At 48.9% G+C, this 22,074-nt stretch overlaps 2 protein-coding genes across 2 annotated transcripts in view; both read right to left on the reverse strand.

The window, feature by feature from the left end:
* Positions 1-5,769, reverse strand: part of LOC146356070 (uncharacterized) — a 69,340-nt gene extending 63,571 nt beyond the window's left edge. The window contains exons 1-3 of the mRNA XM_084830011.1: positions 5,708-5,769; positions 2,877-3,873; positions 1,665-1,797 (exon numbers count right to left, since the gene is read on the reverse strand). Coding sequence (XP_084686137.1) covers positions 1,665-1,797; positions 2,877-3,695 — 952 coding nt within the window. The 5' untranslated portion in view covers positions 3,696-3,873; positions 5,708-5,769. The remainder of the gene's footprint in view (positions 1-1,664; positions 1,798-2,876; positions 3,874-5,707) is intronic.
* A 7,183-nt stretch (positions 5,770-12,952) lies between these two features.
* Positions 12,953-21,680, reverse strand: LOC146356072 (uncharacterized). Its single transcript, XM_084831576.1, has 4 exons — positions 21,594-21,680; positions 17,912-18,874; positions 16,306-16,432; positions 12,953-13,937 (listed from the first exon to the last, which is right to left on the reverse strand). Exons 2-4 carry the CDS (start codon positions 18,734-18,736, stop codon positions 12,961-12,963), a joined length of 1,929 nt encoding a protein of 642 aa, XP_084687702.1. The 5' UTR covers positions 18,737-18,874; positions 21,594-21,680; the 3' UTR covers positions 12,953-12,960.
* Positions 21,681-22,074: the final 394 nt, after the last annotated feature.

Here is a 22,074-nt window from a genome sequence, read left to right on the forward strand (position 1 = left end):
AGCCCTGAGGGTGACTTCAATTGTGGAGAAGCTGTCAGGGGCCTATTCCAGTGGTAGATGGGGCTGAAGGTAAAAAAGGGCGGTGCCAAAGGAAAAGAGGCGGGAAATGGAATTAATGGAAATGGAATTAAGCCTTCGGGCTGAAAGAGGTTCCACACCTTTGGTATACAGTGTCAGGGCTCGACACACCTCCTCAGGGACAGCATAGCACAGAGTTGGTGCCACCACTAGGAAGGCCATGCTCCTGGCAGCCTCAGGAGAAATGTCAGTCAGTGAGAGCTTCATAGCCTGGATGCAGCATGCAATGAGGGCAGTGTGGGCTGGTGGCTCCGATTTCAGTGGGGCTGTGATCCACTCTCGGTTTCAGTCAGAACCAGCCAGGATTCTAAAGGAGCTATCCAAGGTGCTGAACCCATTTGGGAAGTGGGGTTGAGCACCTTGGATAACTCCTTTAGAGTCCTGGCTGGTTCTGACTGAAACCCCAAATGGATTCGCCGCCCTACCAAAATTGGGTTCAGCACCTTGGATAGCTCCTTTAGCGTCCTGGCTGGTTCTGACTGAAACCCAGAATTTCAGAAATCAGAGCCACCGGCCTCCACCGAATGAGGATACATGAGGATGGGAAGAATCACAGAATCATAGACTAGTAGGGTTGGAAGGGGCCTACAAGGCCATCGAGTCCAACACCCTGCTCAATGCAGGAGTCCAAGTCAGAGCATCCCTGACAAATGGCTGTCCAGCCTCGTCTTGAAGGCCTCCAGTGTGGGAGAGCCCACCACCTCCCTGGGTCATTGGCTCCATTGCCGTATTGCTCTAACAGTCAGGAGGATTTTCCTGATGTTCAGCCGGGATCTGGCTTCCTGTAACTTGAGCCCATTATTCTATGTCCCGGCCCGCACTCTGAGATGATGGAGAAGAGATCCTGGCCTTCCTCTCTGTGACAACCTTTTAAGTATGTGAAGAGCGCTATCGTATCTCCCCTCGGTCTTCTCTTCTCAAGGCTAAACATGCCCAGTTCTTTCAGTCTCTCCTCATAGGGCTATGTTTCCAGTCCCCTGATCATCGCTGCCCTCCTCTGAACCCCTTCCAGTTTGTCTGCGTCCTTCTTAAATTGTGGTGCCCAGAAGTCGACACAGTACTCAAGATGAGGCCTAACCAGTGCCAAGTAGAGGGGAACTAGTACTTCAGTGTACAAAACATCTTTTCTTAAATCTAACTTTAAGAGCTTGGGGAAAAAATGGAGTAAGAGAGTGACTCCTTCATAGGGTTGGAAGGGGCCTACAAGACCATCGAGTCCAACCCCCTGCTCAGTGCAGGAATCCAAGTCAGAGCATCCCTGACAGATGGCTGTCCAGCCTCGTCTTGAAGGCCTCCAGTGTGGGAGAGCCCACCACCTCCCCGGGTCATTGGCTCCATTGTCGTATTGCTCTAACAGTCAGGAAGATTTTCCTGATGTTCAGCCGGAATCTGGCTTCCTGTCACTTGAGCCCATTATTCCGTGTCCTGCACTCTGGGATGATTGAGGAGAGATTCTGGCCTTCCTCTCTGTGACAGCCTTTCAAGTACTTGAAGAGCCACAGTTAGAAAGCCAACGGAGGGAATGTCAGAGCATCCAAACACCAAGTCGCCAGGACCTGCGCCTGTCCATGCAGGATTTCACTCACGCAGTGAGCCAACGTCTCCACCGTCCCGCTTGTGCTCGGCCTTCCTGCATGGCTGCTTCTTCCCGTTGCCCGAAGGATCTTGCTCAGCCTCGGAGAGAGGGGCGGCCACTGCCTGCTCAAACAGTAGCGGCACCTGGGAACAGCAGAGAATGCCCCTTTCAAGATGGAGGCGATGGGAAAGGGGGGACATCAAAGGAAGAACACGCCTCCACTAATCCATTCTCTAGGGCAGGGGTCCCCAACCTTTTTCGACCCGTGGGCACACGTTTGAGAATTTGAGGAAGTACCATGGGCACTGCCACAAAATGGCTCCCATGGAGGATGTGCCTGGTCACATAATGGCTGTCATGGGGCCCTGGTAGTCAAAGGAGGTGGAGGGAGAGAAAAAGGCGAGGCGAGAGGCTGGGAGGAAGGGGAAAACAGGAAGCAAAGGGGTAGAGAAAGAGCAAGGCTAGAGGCTAGGAGGGGAGAAACAGCTAAACAGGTGGGTGGGAAGTGCAAGGCTAGAGGCTGGGAGGGAGAAACAGCAAGGCAACAAACTAGAGGGAAGAGAAAGTGCAAGGCTAGAGGCTGGGAGGGAGAGAAAGAAGACTGCCCTATCATTTTCCAAGGTTTTTATTAAAAACAATTTTTTTGAAGGTGGCAGGGATGGAGGTGCCCATGGGTGCTGTGTTGGGGAACCCTGCTCAAGGGACCTCAAAGATCCTCAGAGGAGGCCTTGCTGGTCATTCTTTGACCAGCAGAATGTTGCCATGTAATAACTCAAAAGCAGAGCCTTCTCAGCAGTGGCACCCACCCTCTGGAACACCCTCCCCCACGCCATTTGGGGGACAGGAAATTTGGTGTGGTTTAAACGTCTCCTTGCTCACACAAGCTTTCCCTGGCTTATAACTGATCGTCCTTTCGCTTTTTATTCTTCTTTTTATCTTACCTTTGTTGTTGCAAGCTGACATTTTTGGGTGTTATATTGTATTATGTATGTATTTTACCTGAGATTTTAAATATTTTTGGAGGTAAACAGCTTAGAGATATTATATTAAGCAGTATATTATATGCTATTAAACAGTCTTCATCTGCCCGGTGGGAAGGAAGGTAGAACGAGGGAGGCTGGAGCAGGCAAAGAGAACATCAGGGCCTACTCCAGTTGGACTGTTTCCCCAGGGAGATGAGGGGGTGAGCAGGCACCACTGAAATGGGATGAAACAACCTCACCTGCTGCTCCTGCCTCTGAGCCTCCTCCTGCAGATGCAGGAAGTCCTCGGCCAGGGCCACCGCTTGGGAGCAGGTCTCTGGGCTGTTTTCCCTGACCCAGCTCTGGATCTCCGGTGGCAGGACAGTCAGGAATTGCTCCAGGACCAGCGCTTCCAGGATCTGCTCCTTCGTGTGCCTCTCAACCTTCAGCCACCCCTGGCAAAGTTCTTGGAGCCGGCTGTAAGCCCCCCTGGGCCCCTCAGCCTCCTGGTAACAGAAATGCCTGAAGTGTTGACGCTTCTGCTCTCTGCGGAGGGCATCCTCTTCCAAGATGGCCACCTTCACTTTCCCATAATCCTCTCTGTCTCCAGCTTCCAGCCTGCTAAAGGCCTGCTCGGCTTCCCCTTGGAGGGCAGGCCGGAGCCGGGCCACCCACTCTTCCTTGGGCCACCGGCAGGCTTTGGCCACTTGCTCAAAGGAGGCGAGGAAGGCCTTGGCGTCGTCCCATGGCGAGGGCTCCTCCAGCAACTGTGGCGTTCCCCATTTGGACTGCTGGGACTCCACCATCTTCAAGAACTCCTGCCACTGAGTTTCCCACTGTTGAAGTAACACTTCACCCGATTCCTGTTTAACCTGCTGTGCCACTGTCCTTTGACTCAGTCCCCTCAGCCTCACAGTTTGGCATGTCCGTGAGGGCTTTCCTTCTCCCCCCAGTTCCCCCCCTGGTTTGGGAGGCTCCGGGCCTTGCTCCTGAATTTTGAGCCCCGGCTGCATCCACTTCTCCAAGGCTGCCTGGAACTGGAGGCCAAATCCAGCTTTGGGCGTCTGTTCGGCCGCCATTTTGTTTCTGGCAAAAAACAGTCGTATCCAAGCACTGAGAAGGGGCCCTCCCAGTTCCTGCAGCAAATGATGACGCCTGGATTGTTAAACAACTTTCTTGTCTCCTGTGAGTCCCTAGAGGAGGCTGACGTGACAACGGCAGGGCATGGTGTTTTGAGACTGGTGTAGCAGGATCCTCCTTGTAGAGTAAAAAAAACAAGAGACATTTCAGGAACAGAGGCTAAAAATACACAGATGTACAGGGCCAGCCCTACCATTAGACAGAGCGAATCGTTGTCTCCCTCAGGCAGCAGTCATGTTTATATAATATAATATAGTTTATTATTCTTGTATTGTTACTGGCTGGGGCAGGGGGGAGAGAGGACTCACTTGTAGGATTTTCTCCCTTAGCTGCATCATAATCATCATCATTCACATTTATATACTGCCATTTTTTCTGTCAAAACATGCATAGGATTGTGCCCTAAGGGACGGGAATGTAGGGAAGGAACTAACTATGTTTGGAAAAACGATCAGCCAAGGATACAAAACTAAGGAATTGTTATCTCATATTTATCAGATATTAATTGCAGCTGATGACAGCAAAGGAAATTATTCTAAGTTAAAATGGGAAAAGCTGTTGGGCACGGACATTTCTTTTTTTCTCATGAAATTTGATTTTATTTTGAAATAAGGTTAACAAACTAAAGGCAACGAAAAGAAGAATGCACATAATAATAAGTCGAAATCACTAAAGAAACAAAGGAATTCGCTAATTAGAAATCTTAGGGTGCAATCCTTTGCATGTTTAGACAGAGGAAAAGGCCTACAACTCCCAGCATGCCCCAGCCAGCAATGCTGGCTGGGGCATGCTGGGAGTTGTAGGCCTTTTCCTCTGTCTAAACATGCATAGGATTGCACCCTTCGTCTATAACAGAAACGTTTATGGAACATCTACAATAAAACGACCGAAATAGGAGCCCAATGTCTAACAAAGTAAATATACAAGTTCTACAACATATAAAAGGGGCGTGCGTAAGCGCATGTCATTCTGTGGGTTTGTGCGTTCAAACTTCTACCCCTTGGAGAGGCCGAATCAAGCGGTGAGTGGGCGAAAAAAATCTCTCTCTCTCCTTTGCCCACCCCACACATAACTTTATAAACCTTTCTTATTAATGCCCCCTTCCCTGCACATACAGCACAATCCTAAGCAGGTTTAAAAAGGTAAAGGTGTCCCCAGCCAGTCGTGTCCGACTCTAGGGTGCGGTGCTCATCCCCGTTTCTAAGCCGAAGAGCCAGCGCGGTCCGAAGACGCTTCCGTGGCCATGTGGCCGGCATGACTGAACACCGAGGTGCACGGAACGCTGTTACCTTTCCCACCGAGGCGGTACCTATTTATCTACTTGCAATTTCGTGCTTTCGAACTGCTAGGTTGGCAGAAGCTGGGACTGAAGACGGGAGCTCACTCCATCACGCGGGTCTCGAACTGCTGACCTGCCGACCTTCCAGTCTGCAGTTCAGCGTCTTAACCACTAAGCCAGGTTTACTCAGAGGTAAGAGCACCCAACAGCAGCAGCACTTACCCCCAAGTAACAGTCCTTAGCCTTGCGGCTCGACCCCGCTCCGCATGTTTACTGAGGCTGCAGCCCCATACACCGGAGTGAGCACTTTGCCGCCTTCCAAATGTTGTTGGACTGCAACTCCCACCAGCCCCAGCCAACGCAGACAATGGTGAGGGATGATGGGAGTTGCAGTCCAACAAAATCTGCAGGCCCGGCAATTGCCCACCAGCGCAGCGCACGCTTCCTTGGGAGAAAGTCCCTCGTCCCTCCCCGTGCCTTTCGCCTTGCGTGCCGTATATTTTTAGACTGCAAGCCTGCGGGCAGGACTGTCTTCTTCGATGGATTCTGCGAAAGCCGGTCTGGGAGGCTTTTTTGGCTGAAGAGCAGGATAAAAATACTTCATATAAATAAATAAAGGACAGGCTTGCAGGGACCCACCCTCCACGCCCTGCCCCCAAATCTGTCACTCACCCGGGCTATTCTGGCTCTTGGCTCTTCCGCGGCCGCGGAACGTCCGCTGTACCCCAGTGCAAATGACAGATTAAATCATAATTTTTTAAAAAGCTGTTTCCGTGGGAGGGATCAGAACAGGAAGGGGTTTGCCTAAAATATTTGCACACAGACATTTATAAAACACACCCCCAAATCTAGGATTATCCGTGCTCCTTTTTAGGAATCCAGGCTCTGGTTATTAGAAATCCCGCCTTTCCCCCCCTCAAACCCCCCAGGTTCAGATCCAACTGTGCAAATAAAGCGTTTGCTCTTCTTTGTGCACCACGACCCCCGTTTCTAGGTTTGCTTCTTTTCTGTCTTGGAGTTTGCTCATACAGAGGGAGAGAGAGAGCGCGAGCGAGCGGAGGTTTAAGGGCTTATTGGCAGTGCAAGGGCTCCTGGGAAATGTTGTTCTCTGCCAACAAGAAACTCCCTGGTAGGAAAAACTGTTTTTAAAAATAAAATGAGAATGACAAAGTTGTGATCTGCTTTCCCCTTTCACATCTTACAGGCTGAGAAATATTTCTTAAGGGGTGGAACCCCTTTAGTTCAGGGGTGGGGAATGTGTGGCCCACCAGAAGTTACTGGCCTGCAATTCCCATCTTCCCTCACCAGTAGCCATGCTGGCTAGGACTCATGGGTGTTGCAGTCCCAAAAACCTCTGGGGTGCCAGAAGTTGCCCACCCCTGTTTAAGTTATTCTTTTAAGAATGATTTTAACTGTTCAAATCACTTCACATATATTAATTTGTAGTAATCCATTTTACAAATGTCTGAGACACAGAATGACTGGGACTCAGTTCACATGTAATGACAACCTTGAGTATGGGTTATCACTGAATCGTGCTGTGTTGTTGAATTGTGGGCTGTTGTTACATGTGAACCCTGTGCTATGGTTTAACTATGAGTTGTTAACCACAGACAGCCCAGAAGGAGAACCCATGGTTTGTTGTTGGGCTGTGAACTTCATGTTTAACAACTCAAAGTTAAACCATAGTGCAGGGTTCAGACGTAACGGCAACCAGTGATTCATCAACAACCCATACTTAACCCATACTCTGGGTTATCATGTGTGGGCACCCACAATTTTTTAAAAGATTTTAAAAAATATATGTACATGGATTTGTATGAAATACATACAACTTTCTAGCAATTATACACAGGGTTCAACAAAAGTGGTCCAAATATCCAAGTAAATAACCATTTGAAGGTCACGTCTATATGCCACCCATTCAAAGACTGAAAGTGTTATAAGGTCCCCAGTCCATTCCATTAGAGGTGAGTGTTTATCCTTCTCATGTTGTGATATCAGTCTTCTAGCTGTCAAAATGTCACGGAGAATCCATTTACGCAGACCGTTTGTTAATTTCCATGAAGCAGGCAAATTATTTAAGGGCGCAATCCTATCCAGATAGGCGGCCGCCTCCGAACTCAGAGGTGGCTGCCTATCCAATGCAGGGCAGGAGAAGCACGGAGGGGATCGTTCCCCGTGCGCTTCAGCTGCCTAGCATTTTCTGCTAGACAGCCGATTTCAGCTGTCTAGCCGGGGGGGGGGGGGCAAGCGGGGGAGGAGGCTGCTGTATGACACATTGGATGTGTCGTACAGACATTTCCGCCGTCCCCGCCCCGGAACGCCCCCAGACACGCTCCTTTTCGGCTGCTCCGTGCTCCTCTTGTGAGCGCGGAGGACGGGTCTGTTCCATGCTGCCTCCGAGGCAATGCGGAAGTGTGGGAAGGTCAGTTCTCCAGGAACCAACCTCAGAGCGCGGGCTCCAAGGTCAGTTCCTGGGAAGCAACATATCCTATGGCAGTCTAGCCGCTGTCTAGCGGCCATAGGATTGCTCCCTAAATGAGTGTGCACATCAATAAATATAACAGACCATTCTAGTACAAAATGTATCTGTTTAATAACCTCCCCAAAAGAACTACTGCACATTGTCAAAACGTATGTTTAAAAGAAGTATTTAAGTAAGTAAGAAGTAAGTAAAAGAAGATGTTGCAGATTCTGAGAGACATGAAACAAACGTTTTTGCTGAATAAGACGCTGCCTGAGAGCCATAGACGTGACTGGTAGACGCCAAGGCGGTGATCCGCTGATTAGGCATTTTGTGGTGGTGCCCACAGCTGTTTCTCAAATTCCCAAATGTGCCCACGGGTCCAAAAAGGCTGGCGACCCCGGGCTTGTCATTATGCGCGAATCAGGTCATATCTGGGTTGTTATTATGCAAGAACCATGGCAGAGTGTCGTCTAAGCCCGCCAGGGTTCATGGGAGATTTGAACTATGGTTTCCTGGATTTGTAGCTCAAGCAGCATCCCTCTGCACACACTTACCTGGAAGTACAGTAAGTCCCACTGAACCTAGTAGGACTTAATAGTAGACATGCATAGGATTGCGCTGTCGGCCTCTATGCTTCTCCAACTGCTATATATATATTTGCTTAAATGTATACAAAATAATAGTAATGTTTATATTTAAATTTGTTATTCCTCCAATATTATTGGCAAACATTGGCATAAATGGCCAGAGTCGCTGTTCAGTGCTGCAAAGGCACACATGCCTTCGGTATATGCATTGTGTGTTTCTAAAACGACTGGACAAATTCAAGGTGAAAAGGGCCATCAACAGTTATTAGCCATGATGGTGAAATGGAGCCTCCATATTGAAGGGCAGTATACCTCTGAAAACCTGAGGCTGGGGACAAACAACCGGGAGAGGCCTGTTGTCTTCATGGCCTGCTTGTGGGCTGCCTTCGCTGACCACTGTTCGAGACAGAATGCGTCTAGACAGCCAAAATCGGCTATCTAGCAGAAAATGCAGGGCAGCTGAAGAGCACAGGGAACGATCCCCTCCGTGCTTCTCCTGCCCTGCATTGGATAGGTGGTCGCCTCAGAGTTCGGAGGTGGCCACCTATCTGAACAGGATTGTGCCCTAGTTCATTTTAATTACTTTAAATGTGTCCATTTAAAAGCCTGCAGTAACTGCACTGCTGAGGGTAATTATGCTAACACCCCCCCACCCCCGGTTCTTTCCCCAGCTGTGATCGTGTGAACAGGCCCAGCGAGTCTTAGAAATGCTTAACTTTGGCAGGATCAGGCTTCTGTCTTCCTTGTTCATTTTAAAGAAAAGTGAACGTGTGATCGCTAGTGAGCCATTCATTTAAACACAAATCCTGTGTTTCCATTGTTCCATTTTTATTTCACCTCTAAACGAAAGTGCTGGTTTTTTCCTTGTCACAAATTTTATATAGAAACGAAATCATTTCGTTAAGTAAAACAACAACATTTTGAATGAATTGTTCCAAAAGGACGTAGAGAAAAATGAGCTCTGTATGAAATAACATTTTTCCCACAGGGCTCGGCCTAGGGCAGGGCCATTCAGATTTTTTTTGGCCTACAACTCCCATGAGTCCTTGCCAGCAAGGCCAATGGTGAGGGATGCTGGGAGTTGTAGGCCAGAGCATCTGGAGGGCCACAAATTGCCCATCCCTGAACTTGGGGAAAGGAAGGGCATACAGTGGTGCAGCTAGGTAATTTTAGACCTTGGATGTAATGGTTTTGGGGGGCTTTAGGCAGCCATTTTGTATTACCTCTGTTGTGAAGCACACAGTTACCGTTTGTCTTCTCCGCCCCCACCCTCACCATTTCACGTTTTGCAACGGCTTCCACATTCCTGATATGTTAGAACACCAACAGCAAAACTGTTTTGCCAAACCGGATTTAAAAAAAAATACTCTGAGCCTGTGTAGTTTTGCATCTTAAACTCACTTAAATCAGAGCACCACCATGATTACGGGAATAAAATGGAGTTTGCTTCTGATGCCCTCATCCTGTGATGCTCTCTGGGTGGTCATTGGGGGGGTGGGGGGCTGGACTTCGGCCCCCAGTCTAGCCTTAGCTGCACACCGAGGCCAATCCATTTGTAACGTCATGCGAACCACAGACAACTCATATCTAGAATCAGTGGAGGCTGGAGGCTCTGATTTTGGTGGGGCTGTGCTCCATTCTGGGTTTCAATCGGAGCCAGCTGGAACTCTAAAGGAGCTATCCAAGGTGCTGGATCCTGGGACCAGCGCCTTGGATAGCTCCTTAGAGAGTTCTGACTGGTTCTGACTAGAACCCAGAATGGATTCAGAGCCCCACGGAAATCAGAGCCACCAGCCTCCACTCACTAGAATTCAGAATGAATTCAAACAACATAAAAAGAATTGGATTCTTACACCGATGGAGAAAGAAGGATCCCTGAGGTAAGTAAATCTTCGAAGAGCACATGCTCTGCATGTATAAGGTGACAGGTTCAATCCTGGCATTGCTACAAAAGATGTCTCTGCCAGATTTCATTCCCCCTCCCTTGCCCACCGCTCACGAAGTTATGTCCTCACACAGTTCAGAATTAACACAGAATTCATGGCCATGAGGGGCGATACCTTCACTGTGTCTGTTGTCTGTGGGTTTTTTTTAAAAACGACTGGACAAATGCAAGGGAAAGAGGCCAACAGCTATTAGCTGTGACAGTGAAATGGAGCCTCCATACTGAGGGGCAGTATACCTCGAAATACTTGTTGCTGGGGGCAAAAAACTGGGGAGAGGAAAAACGGGAAACTCTTGGCTTCATAGCCTGTTTGTGGGCTGCCTTGGCTGACCACTGTTGGAGACAGAAGGTTAGGCCAGACATGCTTTTGAACTGATCCAGCAAAGCAATTCTAAATTGCCCATCATTCTGGCAATGTACCTGCCATTCTGTTTGGATATCATATTCTATGCCCCCCTCCCCGAGTTTCCATGGCATTGTGGCCCGTCCACACAGACCTGCTTGTAGCTTAAGAGCAAAAGAAGAGCCTTGCTGAATCAGAGCAAAGGCGTATCTTTGCCAGCATTCTGTTCCCACTGTGGCCAACAAGATGACACAATGGGAAGTATTTGAACATTGCCAGCTGCAGGTTTTGGGGGGCCCTTGGGCAAGACACTCCCAATGGGCCTCCTCCCTCAGTGAGTCCACCCTCTCACCGCCGTTGTCACCAGCTGCTCTTGCTTCTCCTCCTCTTTCTCCTCACGGCTCCCACTTGCTTGCTTGACAAGTAGAGAGCCAGTAGGCCATGGCATCTCCTGAACTTGAGCCGGACATCCTAGAGAGTGAAGTCAAGTGGGCCTTAGGAAGCATTAGTAACAACAGAGCTAGCGGAGGTGATAGTATTCCAGCTGAGCTATTTAAAATCCTAAAAGATGATGCTGTTAAAGTGCTGCACTCAATATGCCAACACATTTGGAACACTCAACAGTGGCCACAAGACTGGAAAAGGTCAGTTTACATTCCAATTCCAAAGAAGGGCAATGCCAAAGAGTGTTCAAACTACCGCACAATTGCGCTCATTTCACATGCCAGCAAGGTGATGCTCAAAATCCTACAAGCTAGGCTTCAGCAGTATGCGAACCGAGAACTACCGGAAGTACAAGCTGGGTTTCGAAAAGGCAGAGGAACTAGAGATCAAATCGCCAACATTCGCTGGATCATGGAGAAAACAAGAGAAGTCCAGAAAAACGTCTATTTCTGCTTCATTGACTACGCTAAAGCCTTTGATTGTGTGGATCACAACAAACTGTGGCAAATTCTTAAAGAGATGGGAGTATCAGACCACCTTACCTGTCTCCTGAGAAACCTGTACGAGGGTCAAGAAGCAACAGTAAGAACCAGACATGGAACAACCGATTGGTTCAAAATTGGGAAAGGATATGACAAGGCTGCATATTGTCACCCTGCTTATTTAACTTATATGCAGAGTACATCATGAGAAACGCCGGGTTGGATGAATCACAGGTCGGAATTAAGATTGCCGGGAGAATTATCAGCAACCTCTGATACGCAGACGATACCACCCTAATGGCAGAAAGTGAAGAGGATCTAAAGAGCCTCTTGTTGAGGGTGAAAGAGGAGAGTGCAGAAGCTGGTTTGAAACTCAACATTAAAAGAACTAAGATCATGGCACCTGGCCCCATCACTTCCTGGCATATAGAAGGGGAAGAAATGGAAGCCTTGACAGATTTTATTTTCTTGGGCTCCAAGATCACTGCAGACGGTGACTGTAGCCATGAAATTAAAAGACGCTTGCTCCTTGGGAGGAAAGCTATGGCCAACCTAGACAGCATAGTAAGAAGCAGAGACATCACCTTGCTGACAAAGGTCCGTCTATTCAAAGCTATGGTTTTCCCAGTAGTAATGTATGGCTGTGAGAGCTGGACTATAAGGAAGGCTGAGCGCCGAAGAATTGATGCTTTCGAACTGTGGTGCTGGAGAAGACTCTTATGAGTCCCCTGGACTGCAAGGAGGTCAAATCAGTCCATCCTAAAGGAAATCAACCCTGAGTGCTCACTGGAAGGACAGATACTGAAGCTGAAGCTCAAATATTTTGGCCACCTAATGTGAAGAGAAATGTCACTGGAAAAGACCCTGATGCTGGGAAAGATCAAAGGCAAAAGGAGAAGGGGACGGCAGAGGATGAGATGGCTAGATAGCAACACTGATGGCAATGAATATGGACTTGAGCATGCTCCAGGAGAGAGCGGAGGACAGGAAGGCCTGGCGTGCTATGGTCCATGGGGTCACGAAGAGTCGGACACGACTGAACGACTGAACAACAACAAGGCCATGGCATCTCCTGCTCCTCCTTCTCATCCCCACTGTTGTCTGGACCAAAGCGAGAGGCAGGGGAACAAACAGGTTGCTAGGGTGAACAGGAGGAGCAACTCCACGAGGCTCTTGACAGTGGGCCCCTGCTGGGATGGGTGGGCCCTTGGCAGGAAACCGACCAGGCCTACCCTTGACGCCAGCCCTGTATTTGAACTTCCCATTTGAACTTCCATAGTGGGGCTACTCACACAACACACTGCCCCACACTCAGTGGTTGAGGGTGGGTTGTTGTCGAACCATGGGTTAGCATGTTGTCTGAACTCAGGACATTTTCCGCAGGGTGGCTTGTTAACCACCCTGAAAAACGGAACAACCTATGGGTTCGCAAGGTGGCTTGTTCGAGAAAAATGAGTCGCTGCATGGTTAACAAGCCACTCTGTGGAAAACGTCCTGTGTTCAGACAACCTGCTAACAAACAACCCATGTTTCAACAACAATGTCAAGCAAGCAACATTAGAATGTTGTGCGAGCCCAGTCAATATGTCCCTCTTCTGTACACTTCTGGGAACAAAAAAAGGAGTCCAATGGAATTCAAGCTTTTCTATACTGGCTACTGTTTATCTCTGGTGTGGATGCTCCTTTGCCCGAGCTGGTGTGCGCCTTGACTGAAGCTTTCACCAGCGTCTGCGTATCTGTCTGGTCCTGCTTGTTCATGAGCGTTCTGATGCTTTTTACCATTTGATTTTTCAAGAAAGCTTTCCCTAGGGTCCAAGCATATTTGCAATACCTCCCCCATGTGTATTCGCCGATGCCTAATGAGGGTCGAGCTCTGACTAAAACTTTCCCCACAGTCTAGGCATTTATAGGGCTTCTCCCCTGTGTGGATTCTCTGATGTCTGATGCGGCTCGATTTGTCACGAAAGCTCACACCACAGTCTGAACATTTATACGGTTTCTCACCTGTGTGGATTCTCTGGTGCCTGATGTGGCTCGACTTATCGCGAAAGCTTTCGCCGCAGTCTGAGCACCGATAGGGTTTCTCCCCTGTATGGATGCGCTGGTGCGAAATCAGGATCGTGCGCTGATTGAAACTTTCTCCGCAGTCAAAGCATTGATACGGCTTCTCTCCCGTGTGGATCCTTTGGTGCCTAATCAGGGTCGAGTTCACACTGAAGCTTTTCCCACATGTAAAACATTTATATGGTTTTTCCCCCGTGTGGATTCTCTGATGGACAATAAGACTTGCCCTCCTGGTGAATTTTTCCCCACAGTGCAAGCATTTATGTGGGTTCTCTCCTGTGTGGGTTATTTGATGTCTAGTAAGGCTAGATTTGCAAGTGAAGTTTTTCCCACACACGCTGCACATATACCTTCTCTTTCCTTCATGTATTCTCTGCTTTACTTTAAATTCAGGAAGTTGCCCTCCAGGACACACAGTGGATTTCTCCTTCCACTTCTCCGTGTTGATCCTTTGTTGCTTCTTTGATCCCTCTGGGTTCTTGATATTTTCTTCCATATCTTGTTGCTCAACTCTTTCCAGCAACACCCCACATGTTTCCCCATCATTTTCTATCTCCCAGCCAACACCTAAGGGGATAAAGAGAAAAATCTTGATTCGAGCACAAGGGACAAAGGAAAAAAGAACCGCAAACAAAGAAGAAAGCAAACTAACTGTCATAGAGAACAGAACATGTGTGACCTAGGATTCCAGGACTTCGGAGGCCCTGGGAAAGTGCCCCCAAGTGACCCACCTTAATTTTATTAATTCACAATATTTTTACTACCACCTTTCAATACATATTGCCAAAGGTGGTAAACATCCAAAATAAATGCAATCCGCCAAACCACAACACATCATAAGCAATCTCAAAACAGTTATGAACCAGGCAATATAAGTGTCCGCCTTGGATAATGATATAAAACAGCACAGGATATATATTCTTTAATATTAATAAACAGACACTGCAGATTTAAAAAATAAAAATAAACTTAGCTTCCGCAGGCACAACGGACAAGAAAGATCTCAACTCCCATCAGCCCCAACTGGTATAGCCAATAAATAAAATGGTCTAACTTGGTATTTCATAAAGAAGAGAAACGGGTTCTCAGGATGCAAAAATAAATTTATTGTAGGGAGCCCAACGCATTTTGGCCTTTTTTTGTATCTTTAGGCCTTCTTCAGGGGGTAAAGAAGAAAGTCTGCAGGTTTTTTTCAGCAAAAGATTGTCTCCTGTGTCAATCTACTGGTGGCACAGTAGATTGACACAGGAATAGCCAGTAGTTTGGCACAGGAGACAATCTTTTGCTGAAAAAATTCTGCCGACTTTTTTCTTTACCCCCCCGAAGGCGGCCTAAAAATAAGAAAAAACCAGAAATGCGTTGGGCTCCCTACAATAAATTTATGTCTGCATCCTGAGAACCCGTTTCTCTTCTTTGTGATCTACTTTGGATGCTCACCTCCTTCTGTTTTCTAACTGGGTATTTCGCAGCTTCCTGTATTCCTGCCTGACCTAGAAGTCACCAAATCATGAAAGATGAGGGTTTGGTCTTTCATCCTCCAGCAAGGCCAGCCCTACCATAAGGCAGAGAGAGGTGGTCACCTCAGGCGGCAGATGCTGGGTGGTGTGGAGGGGGCAGCAGTGATGGTTCCCTGACTGTTCTCTCTGCTGCAGGACAGTGCTGTGTGGGCCATACGCCCCCAAGCTACCCTGCTGCCCTCAGATGAGGCGGAGGATGCTGTCCCATCACTGGTGTTGACATAAGACTCAACTGCCAGTCCAGTCGCCTTCTGTCGGTGGAATGGGGCAGGGAGGCGCCATCTTGTCCTTTGCCTCAGGCAGCCAAATGTTTTGGGCCTGCCCCGTCTTCCAGTAACAGCGATAGCAGTCATATCAGCCAAAGCAGACAGCCGCCACCTGGGACACCAGGAGCAATGCCTAGTACAGAAATACCCCTCACCTAACTATGAACCTGAACCCTTTAGGGAGAGCACAACCCCATCCAAAAGAGGTATTTCCCCAGCTCGCTGGCTCACTGAACAATCTGAAGCTGGAAGAGGCTGGGCGTCCAATCCGAGAATGTTCTTACACCATCTCCTGACTTTCTTAGGTGCTTTATAACAGGGGTTCCGAACCTCAAGCCCACGGGCCTAAACTAGCCTGGTTGCGGTCCCAATCTGGCCCTCCAGGGTGCCTTTATTGCGCTCACCCCCTTCCCCATGCCTCCTCAACCAGCAATCATTTGTGATTTGACGGCTCCCCCCCCCCCCCCCGTTCTAAGAGCTTGAAATGCCTCTCCTAAAGCTTAGCTACTGGTTGTAAGAGCGTGAAGCTAAAATTGGCCGGCACTTTTGATATTTTGGCATTGTCCCTTTTGCTTTTGAGCCTCGTGTGGTGCAGAGTGGTAGGCAGCAGTATTGCAAGCGAAACTCTCCCCATGAGTTCGATCCCAGCGGAAGCTGGGTCCCAGGTAGCTGGCTCAGGTCGACTCAGCCTTCCATCCTTCCGCAGTCGGTAAAATGAGTACCCAGCCTGCTGCAGGAAAGGTAGTCACGACTGGGGAAGGAAATGGCAAACCACCCCGCTATAGTCTGCCATGAAAACGCCAGTGAAAACGGCGTCCCTCTAGGAGTCAGCAATGACTTGGTGCTTGCACAAGAGGAACCTTTCCCTTTTTTCTTTCCCTTTTGCTTTTAGCCCTGCCCCCTTCGCCTTAGGCTCCGCCTACCACTGGAATGCAGCCCCTGAGAGCTTCTCTGAAATGGAATTCAGCCCTCGGGCTGAAAGAGGTTCAACACCCCTGCTTTATTCAAAACTAAGAAAAGTGTTGCTGTTGGGGCAGTGTGCGGCCTTGGATCTAGAAGTAAATGCCTCGTTGCCCTGGCCCCATCTCCCCAAAGGAGCCAACCCTGTTGATGCGTAAAGGATTCAACGACACGGAATAAAAAGAAACTTACCCAGCAAAGGGGCCACCCCGTCACTCTCCTCCTTGATTTCCCTGCAGGGCTGCCTCTCCCTGGCATCCAGCAGAAGCTGATCTGATTCGGAGAAAGTTGTGGTGACCTCGTCCAGCGTTCCCAGCACCTGGAACAGTAACAAGGGGGGGGGGTCCCAATGAGGAAGTAAGCCACCCAGTTTATTCTAATGTGTAGAATATTTTTTATTATATTCTAATAAAAAATACATTTTATACAGGAGTGCATGTGGAATTTTTAATAACAAGCCAGGCTATTTTTGAAAAAGAAGTAATGGAGGAGAAAAAGATTTTTAAAAAGAACAAAATAGAAAATACAGATGACATGTTGTTTCCTTTCAACCTTCATAATCATTCCCTCTATTTCCAACATTCAGGCTAGGCGTGCCAATGCATACATTATGTAGCCAAAACTGCACCACCCATGCTCAAGAGAGAGGTATCAGCAGGCTTATGGGGGAAGCCCAACGTTTTCAGAAGTACAAAAACGTTTAGAGGAAAAAAAAAATGCAACACTCACACACAATCTCTAGATATTTAGGACTTCAACTCCCAATGGGAGCTGAATGTTGGGAGCTGAAGTCCAAAACACCTGCAGGTTTACTTTCCGCCCACCCCTGATGTAGCTGTAGGCATCGAGGGACACGTTCAATCTCTCTAAATGTGGTTTTCACTTACAATTACCTAGAGAGTTAACGTGGGATTTGAGGAACAACTAAAACAAATTCACAGTAAACTGAAGCCTGGGATGGATGTGATAGAGCGTTTCCCTCCAGATGAGTTCCCTCTCACCCCCAGACAGCATGTCACTCTCCATGGTGGCTAAGTATGATGGTATTTGTAGTCCAGCACATCTGCAGGGTGCCAGTTTGGAGGGGGGGCAAAGTCTGGATTAGGATGAATCATTTCCTCAACCTATTCGCATGCAGCTAATACCACTCACTCCCTATTCCAGCTGTCACTCCATACTCCCTTCTGTTGGAAACTCTGATATGACTTACAGCACAGTTGTTTTATACAGAGAAAGCATGGCAACACAGCATTTAATATTGGAGGCAATAAACACAGGGAAGAGCCAGTTTAGAACAAGTTCAAATCAACTCACTTTATTAGTGCTTTTATACACACAGTCAGAGAAGGCTATTTAACACTGTTTAACTACAAGAACTCCCTAAGTAAAGGCATGAAATATGGTAACTTGCTTCCTTCAGGGAGAGAGTAGAATGTTGCTTGTTCCAGAGGCAAGAGGAGAAGAAAGAAGAAAGATGAGGAAGGGGAGGGAGCAGGAGAAAGGACCTAATCGAGTTACAGGACACCAAAGGGGGTTGAACAAGACAAGCGGCTGTTGATGCACCACGTTCTCCATCGCCCCCTAGTGTCTGGAAGCATGCGGAGTCGTTCCTATCATCCAACACCTTCAACTCCCCCCACCCACTTACTGGAACAATCTCCTCCTCTTCCCATCGCCAAACACAAACCCCAGACACGGTTCGTGGGCCTGCTCTGCACAACGCATCTCTCTCTGCACTTGGCTGGAATGGCAGGCATTCCACTCACAATCAGAGTAAGGAGGAAAAACGCTCTCTTACCTGTTGCTCAGGCTTCCCGGCCTCCCGCTGCCTCAGCAGGAAATCCTCCACCAGGGCCACCGCTTGGGTGCAGGTCTCCGGCCCAACTTCCCTGACCCACTTCTGGATCTCCGAGGGCAGGACGGCCAGGAACTGCTCCAGAGTCACCAGCTCCAGGATCTGCTCCTTGGTGTGACTCTCTGGCTTCAGCCACCGGTGGCAAAGATACCACAGCCGGCTGCAGATCTCCCGGGGTCCTTTGGCCTCCAGGTAGCGGAACTGCCTGAAGCGCTGGCGTTGCGCCTCGGTGCCGAAACCTGTGTCGCCAAGGGTCTCGCCCTTTGCCTCCCTGCACAGTCGTGCCTCGGGAGACCCAGAGTCTCGGAGGCCTCTGTTCTTCAGGCTGGGCAGGAGGAACCCAGTCACCGTCTGCCCTCTCGGCCACTTGCAGGCCTCTGGCGGTATTTCATGCTCGGCCCCGTCCCCTTGCAGAGCCTCCGATAACTTCGACTTTGCCCAGTCTGAGTGTGGTGACCGCACAGCCTTCAGGAAGTCCTGCCACTGGGTCTCCCAGGCTACCTCACCCGGCTCCTGTTTCACACACTCCTGGGCCGCCCAGCTCGGAAAGGCTCCCAGAGTCCCCGCCTTGGGCAACGTAGCCCCAACCCAAGAGCCCCAACCACAGACAAGATGGAGGCCCTTTCTGGAACTTTCAGTCCCTTCATCATCTGGTATGGGGCCTGTCGGTTCCTGCTCCTCCATTTTGATTACCAGATGTGTACCGTTGTCGACCGTGGCCTCAAACTGGAGACCCCCGGCCACCACTGCACCCTGGTCAGTAGTCATGCCCTCTCGTAACTCAGCCTAGTAAAGACAACACCTCCACCCTTCAACCAATGGGGGGGGGGTTCAATGTTACCTAGGCAAACCAGAGACTATTCAGAAGTTGGGGGACATTCTCTGTACTCCAGGAAGTCCTTCCTGCTGCAAGAGAGAGACACACACGATATAATACAGATCAGCAAATCTCTCGCACTTCAGCCTTCATCTCCCTGCTCTGGTGGACGGAAACATCCATCCTGCCAGAATTAATGCTTACAAGAAATCTCACCCAGAACACACAACAGCAATCACAAGGCCAGTGGAATGTAATGCCAGTGGAATAGTAATGTAATGTAATGCCAGTGGAATAGTACAAGCGCTCTTGTTCTGACACTTTCTTATTATTACATCATCGTCGTCATCATTACATTTATAGCCTGCCTTTTTTCCTCTTGCCAGGAACCCAGGGCAGCTTACACGGCCCTCTTCCTCCTCTCCATTTTATCCTCACAACAACCCTGTAAAGTAGGTGAGGCTGAGCATCAGCAACTGGCCCAAAGTCACCCAGTGAGCTTCATGGCCAAGGGGGGACTAGAACCTGGTCTCCCGAGTCCCAGTCTAACACTCTCACTGCTACACCACACTGGCTCTTAGCCCCACACCTGATTCAATCGCCCTCGCATCTCGTCTTAGAGGAGGGAAAGCCTCGCCTGCGGATTAGTTCGATGGATCAGGCTGACTCCATGTAGACCAGCACACTTGTCTGCAGCAGTGGTCAGCCAGACTGCCCCATCAGGGAAGCTGGCAAACAGAAAACGACGGAAGGCATCCCCCACTCACCCCAGCACCTGGCATGCCTAACCTGTGGGACCTGTGACAAAATGTTGCAGCGTGGAGTGCTCTTGTTCAGAATTCCAGCCTGCCAGCCTGTCAACCATGCCCTTTACAGGTTACTCCATTCCATTCCCGCCCCTCCCAAGACACTCAACACTCTGTGGCCACTGAGCATGCTCAGTCCTCCACTAGGCTGCTGCGGGGTGCCTCCTTAAATGTCCCCCTGCCCACCACATATTTTTTGTGTGTATTTCTGCAAACCAATACCTCCCTCTCATTCCTCAGTGACCACATTTTGGCTGTAATGATGCTGGCACAAATTGACTGAGTTTGCTTATAAGAGGGAATGATCGTTACTGATCGAGCGAATCCCTTAAATTATACGGGCTTATAAGATTGGCCCACCACATGGGTCTGGATGCACAAGTGTGTTGCATCCCTAACTTGAAGTGGGTCACACCGGTGGAGTCACCAACATTTATTTGTGGTGCGCTTTAAGGTTTCTTTTTTTCCTTTTAAGAGAAAGGGAAACAGAATGAGAGATGCAAAGAGGGACACACACAGCAGGGCTCTTGTATCTTTAACAGCTTTGCAGGAAAGGAAGAGGATGGGGAAAAGAGATGGAGCGCACACCACCCCTGTCATTTTGCCTCCAGCATCTGGAAACCAGACATAGAATGCCTCTGAAAATGGGAGTTTCTCTTTTTAAATAAGAACACAAGAAGAGCCGTGCTGGATCAGACCAAGGGTCCATCTAGTCCAGCATTCTATTCATACAGTGCCCAACCAGCTGCCCACAGGAAACCCACAAGCAGGACATGAGTGCAACAGCACCCCCCCACCCATGTTCCCCATCAACTGGTGTACATAGGTACACTGCCTTTGACACTGGAGGTAGCACATAGCCATCAGGACCACTAGCCCTTGATAGCCTTTTCCTCCAGGAATTTGTCTAACCCCCTTTTAAAGCCATCGAAATTGGTGGCCATCACTATGTGTTGTGGTAGCAAATTCCGTAGTTTAACTCTGCGCTCTGTGAAGAAGCCCTTCATTTTCTCTGTCCTGAATCTCCCACCAATCATCTTCATGGGGTGACCCCTTGGGGTCTAGTATCATGAGAGAGGGAGAAAAATGCCTCCCTATCCACATTCTCCATACCATGTTATGGATCAGTTTATTGATATGGCATTAATACCTTGCTGGATTACACCAGTCCAACCATTCTAGCTTGGGGAGTAGCTCAATAGTGAAGCACCTGCTTTGCATACCAAAGCTTGGAGTAGCAGTAGAAATTGTTTGAGTAACACAGATATTTAGTTGATTTCATATGCATTGCACTGAGAATACTGACACTCTGGTATAAATATTGTAAAATGCATACAGAAGTTTATTTAATGAGGGTTTAATGAATTTAGGGTGCAATCCTATGCATGTTTACAAAGAAAAAAAGTCTTACAACTTCCAGCATTCCCCAGCCAGCATAGTGAGCTGGGAATGCTGGGACTTGTAGGACTTTTTTCTGTCTAAACATGCATAGGATTGTGCCCAGTTAGATGACAGATTATCAAAACTCCTTAAGTGCAGTGTTGACCCCTCATTTGCCAGCTGGTGGATGAATGGAGACTTTGCAACTGACGTCTCTCCTGAGGATTTGATGATCTTCATGTTATTTAATTCAATATGAGAACACCTCTGTCCTTTCTTGTCCTGGCCCCCAACCCCTCGAAAAATCAGGAGGTAGAGTATTTCTGAAAATGGAGTCTCTCTTTTTTTAAACATAGACATTTGGCTCTTACGCCTTGTAAAGCCCTTGCCCTTGCTGGAGCAGGGCTTAGCCCCTCTGCAGCCAGGTGGCCCATCCCCGAAGCACAGAAATCGGGGCATATTTTACGGGGGGGGGGCATATTGGGGGAGGGACACTCACCCAGATCTCCCTGCTGTTCTCCTGCTCCCAGCAAGTTCCCCCTCTCCAGTTCCCTCTGCTTCCCCCGCCCTCCACTTCTTGCAGAAATGCCACCCACCTTTAATTTAATTTTTCTTAACTTACTACTTCCACGTGCAGCCTCCATCAGCCCATAACGCAAGTTAAAACCTTCAAGAGGGAAGGAACCACTTTCTCCTCCTCTTCCTCCTCCTCCTCCTCCTCCTCCTCCTCCAAATTCATTCATTCCCAGCCCTTTCCAGGAATCATGGCTCTGTAGACTTAACCCCTTAGATGACCAACAGGCATTAGCTCTTGCTCTCTCTCCCCCCCCCCCCCCTTAAATTCGCCTCAACGGCGGTGGGGAAAAAGACAAGTTCGCAGAGGTGCAATCCCAAGGCGCGTCTGTTCGGAAGCAAGTGCCATTGAATTCAATGGGGAATAAGAACATCAGGACATAAGCAGAGCCCTGCTGGATCAGACCAAAGGTCCATCTGGTCCAGCATTCTGCTCACACAGTGGCCAACCTGCTGCCCACAGGAAACCCACAAGCAGGGCATGAGCGCAACAGCACCCTCCCACCCATGTTCCCCAGCAATAAGCACAC

The sequence above is a fragment of the Heloderma suspectum genome, chromosome 2, assembly GCF_057233095.1.
Source record: "Heloderma suspectum isolate Gila_16-S chromosome 2, 16-S_ref, whole genome shotgun sequence".
Taxonomy (NCBI): domain Eukaryota; kingdom Metazoa; phylum Chordata; class Lepidosauria; order Squamata; family Helodermatidae; genus Heloderma; species Heloderma suspectum.

Excerpts from the sequence above, each read along its gene's own strand:
- LOC146356072 (XM_084831576.1), bottom strand. The coding sequence starts at position 18,736 with ATGACTACTGACCAGGGTGCAGTGGTGGCCGGGGGTCTCCAGTTTGAG. Across the intron at positions 16,433-17,911 it reads CCGGGAAGCCTGAGCAACAG|GTGCTGGGAACGCTGGACGA; the intron begins GTAAGAGAGCGT and ends TTACTGTTCCAG. Across the intron at positions 13,938-16,305 it reads CGGGGTGGCCCCTTTGCTGG|GTGTTGGCTGGGAGATAGAA; the intron begins GTAAGTTTCTTT and ends TTATCCCCTTAG.